We start from the raw sequence: 15752 nt of genomic DNA, 5'->3' as shown, positions 1-15752 counted from the left end.
TGAAGTTAAAAGGTAAAGACAGCTGTAATCACTGGTAAGATGAATTTATAAAACATTTACATCGTGCTCATAATCCTGACATTGAACTGCATGTTTCATTTGTGTAATTCTGTGTGAAATCTTTGTGTTACTAACAACACGCTGAAATGACTTTAGTTGATTTCCAAACGTCGTGCCCTTCATCACCTCCTCTCCCTCTCCATCACGTGTGCCTGCAGTGTTGCTGATGCCCTCTCTCACCTTTCTCTTCTCGAGCTCACTGTTCAGCTGAAGAAAAAAAAAGGGGGTGAAGGCGTCAGAGCTCCAAAAATAGACCTCCAGCTGGAGAAAACTGAAGTCACGAGATACCTTAAAGTGCAGTTCTCTAACAGTAATTCAGTAATTGAATTGAATTCTTATTTTGTGTTCTTAATTTAAATCTGGTATGTTACTTGGCTGGACTTCATGTTGGCCAGGATCTGTGTGGACGTCATGCTTTCACTCTCCTCTATCTTCCCTGTCTCTCTTCGGTGTGAACTGCCAATTAAAGCCTAAAAAAACATTGCAGTCTGCAAATCTAAAAAGGGAATATTCTCTCTCTCTCTCGCCGCCCTCCTTTACGTCCTTCTCTCCTGCCTCTCTCTCTCCTCAGCAATACACCTCGAGCTCCTCTGGAGGAGAGAGTTCCTGCGAGGAGGGTCGCATGCGTCGTCCGACCCACCTGCGGCCCTTCCATCACCGCGGTGACGCTGACTCAGACCTCCCACTGCTGCGACTGTCCAGTGACCCTGACGAGTACTCGAGCAGCGAGCAGTCATGTGACACGGTGATCTACGTGGGTCCGAATGGGGCCGCGGTGTCGGATAGAGAGCTGACGGACAATGAGGGGCCGCCAGAGTTTGTACCGATTATTCCCGCTCTGCTTCGAGGTAAAGCGCCGGAGCCGCAGCAGACACAAAGTCAGGCAGCTGGAGCTCAGAACAAGGTAATTTAAATATATTTACATTTAGAGTCAAGACAATCAACTGTAATCAGACAAACATTAAGATTTACCTCTCTGTGATTCCTGCCTAACAGGTGCAGTGTCAGCCAGAGGAGCAGCCCAGTGGCCCCTCTCAGCCCCTCCCTCAGCCCTCTCAGTCCCTGCTCGGGCAGCCGCTGGCGCCCGTCCCAGAGGAAGGAGCCGAGTGCCTGAAGTGCAACACCTTCGCCGAGCTGCAGGAGAGACTGGACTGCATCGATGGCAGCGAGGAGGTGATGAGAGCTTTCTGCCCGTCTTTTGTTGTTGTTATTTAAAAGAAAAATCGTTCTGTTGGTGTGGTGGCATATTTCACAGGCTTTTTTGACAAGTTATTGGAATGAAAAAAAAAGGGGGGGTTTGTTTGGTTGTGCTTAAAATGTTTTCAAATGTATTCCTGTCACAGCGGGTGTTTGCAGTGGCACTTTCCTGCCCCTTTCAATAAGCATATGTCGCTTTGTCAATTGTGTGACAAAGCGCGTTGGAAAAAGGCATCGCTTTGTTATTGTCCAAAATAATTGTATAGGAAGCCATTATTTTCATGTCTCTAATGCAGGTTTTCATGTTGTTAGGAGCTCATGTGATCTTGTTTATTCTCATCCAACAAACACGGAGGGCGCCATAAGTGGGGAGCTTTTTTCTCCGTCAACAATTAAATCAAAGTGTCTCAGGTATTTTCATATGAACAACGGAGACTTTCTCTTTTTCATCCACCTGTCTTTTCCATTTGTTCAGGTGGCAAAGTTCCCCTTTGAAGAGGTTCCAGCGAGCAAACAGGGTGCCAAACAAGAGCCATGTCCTTCAGGCGCCCCGGCCTCAGCTCCTTCTGCTCCAGGGTCTGCTCCTGTGTTGGAGACAGACACCAAAACAGGTTAGATTGTTAAGATTTTATACGACAGCGTCTTGTAATCTGTGACCAAAAACTGCCCTTTTAAGGCTTCTGTAGACCAATGTGATAAATGTAGTTCTGTAATTCAGCATCAAGTCAGGTCCCATTTGGCAGTTTTGGAAAACATTGTCCTGTCTGACATGTCCAGGGTCTGCGTGTGCTGTAGGAGGAGCAGCAGCAGCATCCAGGAGGAGGACCAATGACCAGCAGCTGCAGGAGATCAAGGAGGTGGTAGAAGAGGCAGAGCTGGCCCACACAATGATCCACAACCTGGCTCAAAGTTCTGGTTCCCCCATAGTGACAAGCACTAGGAGTGTTACAGGAAGCAGCAGCATCACCTCCAACCCACTGCAAAGGGCCAAGAGCTCCCACCTGAATGACAGGTGACATTTTTAGTCATGGGTAGTACTTTTTTCTTGTATTAGCTAGTGGGAAGTATTTGACTTTAACTGACGAGATGTCTGTTGATTGTCTCTTCGAGCAGCCGTGAGGCTCTGAATGCGGGTGCTGATGGGAAGGCACGCCCACTAGGATCACCGCGCCTCGGCATCGCCAGCCTGACCAAGACCTCAGACTACAGGTACACATGCAGACAAATGTGCAGTGATGTTAAGTCTGGTCTATTTCCTTTCATGCTAACTACATTTGGAAAATAAATCCATAAGCGGTGACAGCGGAGGTGCATATGGGTGGATAAACAGTAAATATGTAAGACGACAGCAGCATTAAGACTGGCTCCATAACATTTGATCCTTGTATCCCTGTTCAGGCCTCCGTCCTCTCCATCCCAGCGGTGTAAAGTGTATACCCAGAAGGGTGTGATGCCGGCAACACCCCCTCTGTCCTCACACACTCTGGCGCAAGACGGCCAGGCCACCGACGCTTTGACCTCAGATAGTATGTATCTTTAAATGTGTTTAAGGATTAGGATTGTGGATGTTTGATGTTGATTGATATTTTAATCTTTGTTTACATTCAATGTTTAGCTTCCTTTTCCTCTTATTAGTCTTATGTTTGTCCAAAACTATTGCCACTCTTAGTATAAAGAGGGACTCATATCCTCATATATCATTTTTCTATTTATTAAATTAATTTTGAGTTTTTTTCATATTCTGTCATTAGTTTTCCAGTCGAAACACATGCTGTCGTCAGCCAATAGCACTGCATACATTTTGATAATGTATAAACAAACTGTAACTGGGCATCCTTACATGAATCCCTCCATTCTTCAACTCCCTCCTGTTTAATGCCAGCAACTTTACGAGTTTGTGTAACTGTCTTAAGGCATAAAAATACAGTCGCACGCTGGGTCACCTGAACACAGCACAGTTAATTTGCACAATATACGTGTCTCTCAAATGGCATCATAGTGTGATGCCAATTTTCTTGCGTCTTGCTCTTGGACAATAATATTAATTTCAACGCCAAATCTGTGTTTGTGAATCTGCAGACAGCTTGGCTGCAGACAGTGGCCGGTCCTCCACAGAGTCCGTGTTATCCAGGACTTCTCCAGTGGGCATGAGCCCACAAATCCGAGAGCCAACTCCATCTCTGTCTGCCAGCCTGGGCTCAGCTGAGACGCTCTGTGACGACGACGTCCCGCCCATACCCTTGGACACACACAGGGAGGGTGAGTTGCAGTAATACACTGTTATTTTTACACGAGAAATGGGGGGGAGATGCAAAATAAGTCCTATGAGTCATCGTATGCAGACCCTCAGAATTACGACACAAATATTTGTCACACTGCTCAAAAACGGAAATGTATATATTTGGTTCTCACACTCTCCTCCCTTGCAGCCTCAGGACTTCCAGTGTCTGTAGGAACAGTTGGACCTCTCTCACTTGGGGAGGATGAGCTGGTATACACTGTGGCTTCTGCAGGGGTGGAGAACCTTGATATCACAGCTCTCATGGAGACTCAGGGCCTTACCTGTCATCCAACGAGCATCATCAGCTTCAACAGCGACCATTGCTGTGTCACTGCCCTCGCCTCGGGCACTCAGGCCGTCAGCATCATCAGCGGCATGGCTGAGGATGGAGCAGTGGAGGATTATCACATGCATCCAGGTGCTGCAACAACCTCTGGGGTTGTTGCCATGGCAGAGGTATGTGTGACTGGCTTGCTTTCTATTTACAGTGACTAAGATCATTTGGCGCATGGACGCTTGAAGCAAAACACAGAATGATAGCAACAAAGGCCATAGACCATGTTTGTGGCTACCAATGAGCACTGATTAGAAAGTCTCTCTTGTCATGTCAATTTATACCTTTTTTCATGTTAAAATTCACATATAAAGCAGATTGATTTACTCCAGATTCTGTGAAAAACAATGTTTTTTTGGTTTCAAGATATCATACCAAATGTAATTGTGTCCTGACGTAGGTGGCCATGGCCAAGCTGCGGATAGAAGGTGAAGCCTTAGCCACAGCGATGTCTAACAATGGGTCACCCATCTCCTCCTGGATGAGTGACCTGAGCGTGGGCAGTGAGGCAGACCAGTCCCTCCACAGCTTCAGTCAGTCCCAGAGCCAGCAAGGGGAGGCCCTGGCTGAGCCCGAGCCCTTCGGAGTGGAGTCGCTGGGCGCCTACGAAAGCTGCGGCAGCCCTAGAAGAGGTAGCTTGGAAGGAGAGGTGGTGCTGTCAGCGAACGGGAGTGATAAGGGAACTCCAACCAAAGACAAGCTGAGGAAAATGCCTCCCTCTATGGCTAAAACTAACATCCAGATTCTGACAGGACCTGGCAGCTTCTCCCCCTTCAAGACCACCATCAGCGTGCACCCATGCGTGGCTGTCAAACCCATGGCTTTACAGGAGCCGACCATCCTCTCTTCACCTACCAAGACCGGCTTAATGAAAGACTCAGGCAGATTTAATGCACCGCTATTAGCTTCTATTTCCAGTGAGATGAGTTTTGAAGACCCCTGGTTGAAGCGCGGCATGGAGGAGGGGAGATCCAGGACCAGAGACCCCAGGAGCCTCTGCAGGGATGGTAAGCATCAGCCCATGTATACTGTGATGGCTTTGTTGAAACAGTTTGTTGGTACAATAACATATCTGACGTAATTCTAAATTTGTTATTTGCTATTCCTTCATCACCAGGTGGGGATCATGGCAGCTCTAGTTCAGGCGGTGAGGTTGCGTCGTCTCCAGATTCCTTTAAGAGAGTGGTGGATGGCTGTGAGATGGTTGCTGTTGTAGCTCATGGCGAATGCCTGACTGGTATCTACAGCCCAGATATCCACCGCACTGCCAGTCTCCCCCGCGGCTGGCACCGTCTCAACCGCCACGACGGCTTAGACACTGGGGTCGAGTACCGCAATCTCGGCGTCACCAACTCGACTCCCTGCAGTCCACGCTCCACTCTTGACCGCCGGGGATCCAACGGAAAACAGGGCTTTTTCTCCCACAAGAAGGGGGGAATCCCACCTCTGCCACCAGTACGGAAGTCTAGCCTGGACCAGCGGAACAGAGCAGCCAGCCCTCTCCACCAACTCAGCCACTCATTACTGGGCAGCTCAGCAGATGATGCAGGGATATCTGGCCCCGCAGGGTTCAGCAGGGAACGAGGCTCCAGCATCGACAGCAGCAGACTCTTCAGTGCCAAGTTGGAACAGCTCGCGAACAGAACCAACTCTCTGGGTCGGGTCCACAGCTCCCACAGTGGTTCCCACCACTATGACTGCTTCTCTCTGGAGAGGGGTGGAAGCCTGAAGGGGGCAGGAGGCGGAGTGAGGGGGGACAGCACCATGCCTCGCACAGGGCGCAGCCTCACCCGTGCTGGATCTGTATCGTCTCCTACTGGAAACAACAGCAGCAGTTTCAGTGCCAGCTCTGGACCAAGCAGCGCTCCTCAGTCACCAGCCAAAACCAGCGGCCAGTCAAAGATCTCAGCAGTCAGTAAGCTGCTGATGACCAGCAGTCCCAAGTCCAGGAGTCTGTCTGCCTCCAGCACCAAGACTCTGAGCTTCTCCACCAAGTCTTTAAGCCAGACCGGCAGCCGCAGCTCCAGCCTTCCCCCTAATGGAAAGGTAGGAAGGAATATTTATCCACTGTGAATGAAAACACTTAAGTATAATCTTACCAAAAATACTTGATAAGATTTTGAGTTTTTGAGGTGCTTAGTTTCTCCTTTCACTCGCCTAAGCCATGTTTCTGCTTCCTCAGCCCCAGAGCTCAGTCCAGAGCCCTCTGCAGCAGCAGCAACAACAGCAGCAGCAACAGCAGCAGCAGCAGCAACAGGGACCTTCCCCTGGATCTTGGTCTACCCAATCTTTGAGTCGCAGTCGAGGGGGAAGCCTTGCTGCCAAACTGCCTCTCCGGGCTGTAAACAGCCGGATCTCAGAGCTCCTCCAGGGAAGTGCAGGCTCCCGTTCCAGGGGTCATGCCCAGGGAGGCGGCACTGATCCAGGAGAGGAGAGAGGAGCTGGAGGGGCAAGGTTGGGGAGTTTTATTTTATTGTGTTTTACATTTCAAACTTCTACTTCAAATTAAAGTGCAAGAATCATTTATGTACTATTCACAATGTCATCAATTACCCACATGGATAACAATTTCAAAATGTTTTGGGGGGGTCCTGATCCAAAACATAGAGCTCAACTTGCATCAGGGACCTTTGTTGCATGACATTCCCTCTGATCTCTATTTTCAGCTATTCACTTAAAAAAGCTAATCACTTGATGCTTTTTTTCCTGTTCTCAGTGGAGGGGGAGCTGGAGCAGGAGCAGGAGGTGGTGGAGGTGGAGCAGGCCTGGGAGAGGAGAGGGCAGCAGTGGTCCAAACACTTCCTTCTCCTTACAGCAAGATCACAGCTCCCAGAAAACCACACCGCTGCAGCAGCGGCCATGCAAGTGACAACAGGTATAAACTCAAGTTCTACTTCACAAAACACTTCTGATGCAGCTTAAATCATTTGAAATGTTCTCTTTAACTGCGATCTCATTTTGCCTCCAACAGCAGTGTACTGAGTGGCGAGCTCCCCCCCGCCATGGGTAAGACGGCCTTGTTTTACCACAGCGGAGGCAGCAGTGGCTATGAGAGCATGCTGAGAGACAGCAGCGAGAACACAGGAAGTACCTCCTCCGCTCAGGACTCCCTCAGCGAGCACAGCTCAGCCACCACCTCCTCTAGACGGAGCTCCAAGAGCAGCAAGAAGAACAGGAGCAACACAGGTCACAATTAAGCATTGAAACCTATTTTATGACCATTTCTTTAGTTACATTATTATTGCATTAGATCATGGAGGGCGACACGAAAGACTACTGTTATTATTGTCATTATATTAGCACTTTAGCACTTAGCTTTCTGAGCTGAGGAGCAGATGAAATAGTAGTATTAGATAAAAGTATTCTTTTATTATGACATTTATAGGTCAAATCCTTGACGAAATGTGATTAGAAGACTGCTAAATCTTTAAAAGTAAAAGAGAGCAAGGGAGAACTGGTAGAAAGGAAGAGCTCTATGAAAAAGCAATGATCAGGGGAGGTGAAAGAAAGTGAAGTGAAGAAGGCTGTGGTTGCAGAAGGAGCCAGGTAGGAAAGGTGACCCTGGCCACCCATCTGTGAAATGGTGAAGCGAATCTGCTGGTGTGAGCTGTAATGAATATATATTCAGCAGAATACCACACGGGGAGGCTGCTAATGTGCCCGCCGAATTACAGTCCGCGGGTTTACCATGAGGATGGATATGTGCATGAAATCAGACTGGATGGAGGCAGCTCTTCCCCGTGTAACCCTTTCAAATCCATGTGTGTGGGGTGCAGTCTCAACAAGTCTTGGTTCACTCTCATTTTCCTTTGACCGCGGCCGATTCTTCGCTTCAAAGAGAGCGTCCACTGCCGAGCTGTCCACAGAATAACAGAAAAGATGACTCTGTGCTTGTTGTTCAGATACAACAATGTACACCCTGTCCGGGAAGACAGAAATAGTAAGAGGAAGAAAGGGCAGATGTGCCACAGACTGAAGCGTGTGAAATGTTAATCACATCTCCAGCTGAGTCTCTCTTTCTGCTTGATTTCCATTAGATTGGATTCACAGGCTCTACCTCTGCTCATCTATTCCCCTCACACATTTCCTACCTCATTTGTCCAACTCTCTCCCCCCTTCCCGCAGACCCTCATTCTCCGTCCGTTCCCCTTATATTCCGCTTCCTGCTACGTAATGAAATACAAATGTCTCTGCTTGACCTCGCGGCGCAGCCCCGAGACCAAAAGACAGCTGCAACCTTATTAAAATCACCACTTTCTCTCTCTCTTACGTGCCTTATCTCCCAGTTCCTGGTGAATCTGATAACTCTCGTTCCTGTCGACACGGCTGGCAATTTCTATGCAAACCATGTGTATGTGTGAGTGTGCGAGTGTGTGTGTGTGTTCGTTCCAGCGCATTGGGCAGATTAGAGAAGTGACCTGCTGCTGTTATCTGCGAGCTCCCTGGACAGAGACTAAACTTTTTATCTCGCTTCACACTCCATTATCTGTTTCTAGTTCCCTTTCTGCTTTTTCAATCACTCAGTACCTTTCTTTTGTTCTGTCCTGTCTGCGTCTGCACCGTGATTCATCCGTCTCCCTCTCTCTTCTCTCCTTCCCATCATCTCTGTCCTCGGCTCACAATATCCCCTGTAATATATCTATTCTATCGGTTTCCTGTTAGGAGCATGGACACTTGCTTTGTATTGTATCTACTGTATGAAAACTTGTTTTTTCCTGTCTTTACCTTCTCATCTTAAATGCTCTTGTGAAACTCAGTGGTAAGAAGACAGAACTGGGGCAACTGCAAGCCGATATGTCATATGTCAGATATGTTAGATTAAAGGTATATTTTAGCATTTTGGGACATTTTGGGAGCGTTCCATGAGAGGATCAATACCATGGGTAGGGTCGGACTGCTCCCTGGACTCACATTGAGTTTGTTAGAGGTGCTCTTTGGATAGAGACACATGTAAACATATAAAGGCTCTGCTTTGTACACAAGAAGACGCCTTCATTGTCACGGCATGGTCATGTTCGACTCCCTGATGAATGTTTATTGCCAAAACACATCAGACTTTGTTAAATCATCATCATTTGTTGTTCTTTCAGGCCTCCAGCGTCGTCGTCTGATCCCAGCGCTGACCTTGGACTCTTCCTCCTCCTCCTCACCATCTCATCGTTCCTCCAAACAGGCCATTACGTCCTCTTCCTCCTCCTCCTCCAGCCCAGGTGCATGCTGGGTAGATGGCCCACTGGGGCCCCCAGCTCCCTCAAACCTCCGGGGTGCGACTGCGACGACCGAAACCTTCGAGATCAAGGTTTACGAGATCGATGACGTTGAGCGACTGCAGAAGAGGAGAGACAAAGGAGGGAGCAAGGTGAGAGGGAGAGAGGAAACTCATCTGCGTGCATGTAGGGCTGAAGTGTTCGAGAAGAGAGGAGTGTTACAGGAAAGGGTTAAAGAAAGGAAATAGTGTGTGAGGACAATTTATTGTACGGTGTTAGGCTGGTGGAGCATGAGGAATGGAGGTGGGGAGAAATAGAAGCTGCCGAGCCAAAGAGCAGGGAAGGAGGCCCAGAGGGAAGGAGACATATTGCACTTATGTCAATGAAATTGATTTGATGAATAATAGTTGTGGGAGACATTAAAAAGCAATAAGTGTTCAGCTGGACGCTGTTGATGGAGAAGAACAAGAGGAGAGACAAGAGGCTGAAGGACCTGAGCGAATGTATGTGTCAGTGAGGAAAGAGAAAAATCTTAAGTTCAAAAATAAAACCGTAAGGACTTTCACAGGATGAATTAATCAACATGTTCTGTGTGAATCGTGCGCCTTTTTTTCTCTCAAATAAATCTACATTCCTCTTCCCTCTGTGTTACTTTTAAAAGTATTAGTTTAGAGATTATTTAAAATTCTGAAGATTTAGCAGAATACAGAATACAGAGTGCTACTGTAAAACCCAAATGCAAATGAATGCAGGTTTTTTCCGTTCCCCTCTTAAACCTTTATGTATTCAGAGGAGGGAGCATTGTAAGCTTTGGGAAAGACGGTGGGAGAGAAAAGCATGAAATATAGATTTTCCCCGCAGCGCCTTAAGAAAGCCACTTAACCCCCGACTGCTTCAGTGTGGCTGCTCGGTGTCCGAAGGCACTCGACTGCGGTCACACCAAGAGCTGATGAGCTGTGAATGTATGTAACTGTGCGAACTTTAATCAGGCTGCCGCTGACACAGAGCCACATGTGTTTCACAGCACATTTCTCCAGATAAATAAAGGTGCATAAAATCAGTCTGTCCTCTGTCTGCGTGTCAGGAGGTGGTGTACGTCAGTGCCAAGCTCCGACTGCTGGAGCACCGTCAGCAGAGAATCAGCGAGGTGAGAGCCAAGTACCAGTGTCTGAAGAAGGAGCTGGAACAAACCAAACAGCACCTGATGCTGGAGCCACACAAATGGACCACCGAGTGTAAGTAGGACTCTGACGCATCCAGGAGTGTGTGTCTGTGTGAGTGTGTTTGTCATTTCAGATATTCAATGATGGTAATTCACAACAGGTTATAAAATGATTTTTATGCGATGATTGATTGAATCAATCAATGAATGAATTCAAATAATTTCCCCCTGGGATTATTAAAGTATTTCTGATTCTGATTCTGATTCTGATTGGGAATATTTTCAGTATCAGTAAGCTATATTGCACATTTCTCTTTATTAACTTGGAGGCATTTACGTATGCAGCATTTGAGTCCAAGACAAAGTTCCCTACGGGGACAATGAATTATATCGTGTCGTGTCGTGTCATGATGTAACATAACGTATGGTAATGTATCATATCGTATCGTATCGTATCGTATTGTATCGTATCGTATCGTATTGTATTGTGACGTAACATAACGTAACGTAACGAACTGTAACGTATCATGTCGTATTCTGTTCGTGGTCACTCTGTTTTGTTAGATTTTAAAAATATCACCACACTTATCTATTAATATGACTTCTATATGAAATGTTTTCTCTACCTGTCTGTCCATGTCCAGTTGAGCTACAGCAGGTCTACGAGGTGGACTCTCTGGAGTATCTGGAAGCTCTGGAGACTGTGACGGACAAACTGGAGACCAGAGTCAACTTCTGCAAAGCTCACCTTATGATGATCACCTGCTTCGATGTGTCCTCAAGACATCGGTAGACAGACGGAAGGACGGAGAAGCAGACACGCCACTGGACGCAACCAGATGTCCACATTTAGACCCTTTGCCCTCAAAAAAGTCGATCAAACAAACACCTATAGAATGTTTCTCCTACACTTCTGCATCTCATCGGATAACTGGATAGTTAGGGACATCCTAATGTCTCCTGTGGATGTACGTTGACAGAAGGACAGATGGATGGAGAGATGAATGGATGAATAAAAGAGATATATAGAGACATCTGACAGGCCAGCAGACAGATGAGTCCATAGATGTTTTTTTTTCTCTGGGCTTTGGAAACAACCTCAGAAGGAGACATTAAACAGCATCTAATGGACGGGCAACTTTGAATCAGATAAATATGGCTGCCCGAAGGGGTAGACAGACGGTTCTGAGTCTGAAAAGACACATCAAACACACCACACAGTTTTCATAGAAGTGAATAATTGGACTGCTGAGACACCTCTCAGACTGAACATTTAGGAATGTATGCAGAGGGAAGGATTGAAGAAAGAGTGGAAACAAAAACTGCCATTTTTCAAACAAAGACGGACAAAGAAGAGGTGCATGAGGAAAAGAAGAGTTTCCCGTCTCCCCTCGTTTCAGAAGAGCACTTTTTGGAGTTTACACAGTCGAGTGCTGACTACAGAACGGCCTGGTATTGTTGTGCGGTGAATAAAAAAAGAGACTGACCAAGAGAAAGACAGGAGGACAAAGAAAAAAGACGATTTAGATAAGTGCCTTGTGAACATATCAACAATACCAAGACCAGTTCTCTCTTCTCTCTGAAATTTGTGAACATGCAGTAAAGTATGGTGCTAGCATAGAAATAAAAAAAAACAACAACACAGAAGATCAGTGTCCTTGGAAAATCTTTGAATTTATAGCCATTTCTTAAATGTGATGTTTTTTGCTGTGGGTCAATGTTTCATTATATCATGGACAAATTAATACTTTGTGTTTGAATCAATACTTATGAGAGGAGACCAAATGTAAACAAGATCCCTTAAAAAAGTCAGAGAAGACCTACTGCACATGGTACGGAGGAAGATAAGGGCCACTGTATAAAAAAAAAATTAATTTGAATTCTGACTCAGAATTGAAGACAGAAAAAAGTTGGATTTCCAAGTTAAAGTCAGAATTATGAGAAAAAAATCTGTGTGATTAATTGTGAAAAAATAAAATAATAATATAATATATATATATATATATATATATATATATATATATATATATATATATATATATATATATTACTGTGGCCTCTTCTGTATCATGGAGAATAACACCAAGTCTTCTGTAAAATTGTTGCAAGGACCAAAAGTCAAATTAAAAAAAAAAAAAAGCGATTTTTCCAGGACACAGAATTATGTGTGTTTAAACAAAGAAAACAAAAAACACTAATGCTAGTTTCTTGTCTTAACCTCGACTTCACTCGCAGACAAAAGCACATCTTGAGTTTTTGACCCTCCAGGGCATACTTACAGTTTGTCCCCCCCCTGATACACATGCAATGGCTTTTTCATGTTCACAAAGCAATGAAACGTCTGAGTCACATAGGAGTGGAAGCGTTTTCTCTCTGATCCAGTGTGAAGTACATCCATTGATTGACTGACTGTCAGACCGACTGACTGACAGACTGTCTGTTGTTTGTATCTGTGTTGTTCTGCGCTATTCTAAAAAGAAAACTGAATGATTCGTCAATGTGCGTGTTTTATAATAAGGTATCCTTTTTTTATTTGAGTGCAATGGGACCACGTAGAGACGATGTATCATAGCAGGAAATAGGTTGAAGAGATATTTAAGAGTCAATTGTGAGGAAAGTTCAGGATAAGCCTATTAATATACAGCGTTAAAGGCCTTCTTTAAGGTTTGTATTATTGGAACAAACTAGTGAATTTAGACTGGAAATCCTTAATTTGGGACTTTAATTGTGGTTACAAATGGGCTGTTTAAAAAGTTTCAGTATTGTCTTTTACTGAAAGCACACAGACGTTATAAATGAACGACTAAAAGTATATATTTAAAGGAATGAAGGAGAGCTAAGGAAAGAAAAGGATGATGACCAAATTAAGGGGCGAACATCTCTGCCTGGTTCCATTTTTTTTTTGGACGGATAGCAACACTTATGATTTGTTAATATTATTATCTATGGTGCTTGAGATGTTTATGATCTAAATGTTTGTACAAATATAAATATATGAAAGAGCCTGTTTCCCTCTGAAATACAGAACAATAACCCTTCAAACGCTTCTTCTGCATCGCTGTCATCGCGTTTGTTTTCAACCATTGCCACCCTCTTTTCTCTGAACGCCTTTTTGGCCCAGCAAACAGAGAGCATTCTGGGAGATCCTGTTTGTTGTGTGAGAGGTTAAAGAACGAGATGCCGCCGACTGCAGTGATGTTGGTGGGATCCGTCAAAAGCGTCCTACCGCAAAATGTATCTTTCTCCTAATGGAACAAACTCAGTCTTTATCATTTCCAAAGTGAGTGACGTAGAAACAGGAAATGACTTTTGATCCTCTCTCGGCTGTGTAACGAGGTAAAACTCTTTCTCTTTGTGTGGCGTACACCTGAAGTGACAGCCGCGAGATAATCTAGTGGGAAATTACCCGAGCAGCTAAGATGCTTTTGACAGAGCGGACCCATGAAGCGTCTCCGCAGGAGGCGAGCGATGTCGCCCTGTGTCAACCTCCAGTCGTTTCAGTTCACCGAGCCAGTCATGAATGAAGGTTTTTATTTATTTGAGCTCAGGAGAGCAGAGTCGCTCATTATTATTATTATTATTATCTTCTTATTTATTTACACCTTATGATCTTAAAAGTTACTATGCATTCAAGGAAAAGAAAAAAAATAAACTGTACATACTTTGCTGAGCCCATGTCACATATAAATATATATACTATACACATATCATATATACGCTCATTTTTATTTCATATATTTTCGGTTTGGGGTTTTCAGTTGCTCCTGTTGTTACTTTTAGAGATTGTAAAGGGTTTGGGTTTCCTTGAACATTCTTGGTTGTTAAAGGAACAGTTCATTCCAAATCAAAATCAGGTTTCCTCTCGCCTGTAGTGCTTTTTATCCATCTATATTGTTTCGGTGTAAGCAGGAATACAACGGAACTAAATGGCCCTCACTCACTGGTGCTCAAAGTGCCAAGAAAATGACATTCGAACATCTCAACAGCCTCGTTACAGAAATCATGAGCCGGTAACTGAAGATAATCCACACACCTTGTTGTGAGCAGTTTCGCATAGGAACTGTTTTCTTTCTGCTGAACCTCACCAGCCGACCGTATCCGTGCGCTGAGGGAAGCGAGCAGCTACGCGTGGATGTCAGGCTCGTGCTCATGACAGCACGAGATTTTAAACATCGATGTCGTCCTCGGCTGAGCTGTGGGTGTAGCTGGCTTGAAAGATGGTGCATGCTTCCCTCTTCTCACGCTGACATGGTTTGCAGGTGTAGCACGAGCACCGCGAGCTGAGTGCCATCAGGTTCCATTGTATGTGAGAGAAGGCAGACATCTCTGTGGCGGATATCTCCAAAGTTCAGCAAGTCACACTGACACAATCTAGATGGATAAGAAGTTCTGCGGGTGAGGGGAAAAGTATCAGTATCAATTAGCTGTGGATGTTTCGGAAACCCCAAAACCTCTGGATGAGCTAAACGGCCTGTACTTGTTTCCAGATTTAAGATGCTGTGTGTGAGATTTCTTTCCTTGATGTGTCACTGCCAAATCTGCTGTGGTAGCGCTTTATAATTCTAGCAATAACTGTGACAAACACTTGAGGGGTCGGTCGGCCACATATTGTTCATAAACAGTCCACGTAAACCTTTCAGGAATAAGGGATGCACTCACTGTCTGGTGCTTTACATATCAGGTTTTGAGGGCCAAAAAAAAAAAAAGAACCCCACTGTCTAATAAACAAATTTGACATATTCTGATGTTGTACGTTTTTAATGGAGAGTTCAAGAATTATAATGTGTTATCTGGAAATCTGACACACGGCATCTTCAATGACTTTTGTGTGTAAACGTCTGAGTCAGGCCACATTTTCCAAAAACAAATTCCACAGCTGCACTGAGACCAGTTATAAGACAGTGGCTCAACTGTTGGAAAACTACAGAACTGATTGAAACCAGTTAATTTCTTTGAGAATTACCCGGGGTCACGATGGTCAGAGCACGCAAGAGAATGTGATGTGAGAGTTTCGCCTCTGCGATTCAAGCCTGCCGTCACGATTTCCTGTTTTTGAGAAATGTGGCCTGACACATTGTGTTGATGGAAGAGCAAGATGGAGGGATGTAAATAAAGAAATGTATTGAAAGAGTTTCACATCTGATTCTTTAATCTTTGAACACACAATGATCAACAGAGTGGCAGCCAGACATCTGGCGTGTGGTCTCTGTCAGTCTCAATGTGTTGCCATCATTTTGCATTCTGACTCACAAACGCATCATAAAAGGCTACTGGAAATGAAGCCGCAGGCAGTTATTCCAGATTTTAATACCTACTATTAATGGAGACATGAGGACTGAAAGTATATGTTCAGTCATACCTACCAACCCCTGTCTGTATTCTGTTTCCTCTGCAGCGTCTCAGTTATGATCCCGTGACAGATAACAAGTGAGATATCTGTCACATGTCACTGTTTCACATTTTCTTTCCAAAAAAATACATATCCATGGAGAAAAAAACTCAGACTCTCTC

The 15752-nt window shown here is 45.1% G+C and overlaps 1 protein-coding gene and 1 long non-coding RNA gene across 4 annotated transcripts in view; one reads left to right on the top strand and one right to left on the bottom strand.

Moving 5' to 3' along the window:
* Positions 1 to 12205, top strand: part of kif26ba (kinesin family member 26Ba) — an 88497-nt gene extending 76292 nt beyond the window's left edge. The window contains exons 13-28 of one of the 3 annotated variants that reach the window (XM_030413910.1): positions 632 to 964; positions 1057 to 1233; positions 1733 to 1868; positions 2035 to 2269; positions 2371 to 2466; positions 2656 to 2783; positions 3337 to 3516; positions 3687 to 3994; positions 4273 to 4879; positions 4990 to 5918; positions 6055 to 6326; positions 6589 to 6747; positions 6844 to 7058; positions 8963 to 9231; positions 10167 to 10314; positions 10886 to 12205. In XM_030413910.1, the coding sequence (XP_030269770.1) occupies positions 632 to 964; positions 1057 to 1233; positions 1733 to 1868; positions 2035 to 2269; positions 2371 to 2466; positions 2656 to 2783; positions 3337 to 3516; positions 3687 to 3994; positions 4273 to 4879; positions 4990 to 5918; positions 6055 to 6326; positions 6589 to 6747; positions 6844 to 7058; positions 8963 to 9231; positions 10167 to 10314; positions 10886 to 11034 (4341 nt within the window). In that variant the 3' untranslated portion in view covers positions 11035 to 12205. Of the gene's footprint in view, positions 1 to 631; positions 965 to 1056; positions 1234 to 1732; positions 1869 to 2034; positions 2270 to 2370; positions 2467 to 2655; positions 2784 to 3336; positions 3517 to 3686; positions 3995 to 4272; positions 4880 to 4989; positions 5919 to 6054; positions 6327 to 6588; positions 6748 to 6843; positions 7059 to 8962; positions 9232 to 10163; positions 10315 to 10885 lie in introns of all 3 variants that reach the window. The other 2 variants (XM_030413911.1, XM_030413909.1) reach the window with 2 other exon arrangements.
* Positions 29 to 1151, bottom strand: LOC115580066 (uncharacterized). Its single transcript, XR_003983813.1, has 2 exons — positions 1033 to 1151; positions 29 to 267 (listed from the first exon to the last, which is right to left on the bottom strand). It is a non-coding gene; the product is annotated as an uncharacterized LOC115580066 (long non-coding RNA).
* Positions 12206 to 15752: the final 3547 nt, after the last annotated feature.

This window comes from Sparus aurata, chromosome 4 (genome assembly GCF_900880675.1).
Source record: "Sparus aurata chromosome 4, fSpaAur1.1, whole genome shotgun sequence".
NCBI classification, from domain to species: Eukaryota; Metazoa; Chordata; class Actinopteri; order Spariformes; family Sparidae; genus Sparus; species Sparus aurata.
The sequence above is the reverse complement of the archived record's forward strand: the minus strand, read 5'-3'. Positions and strand labels throughout refer to the sequence as shown.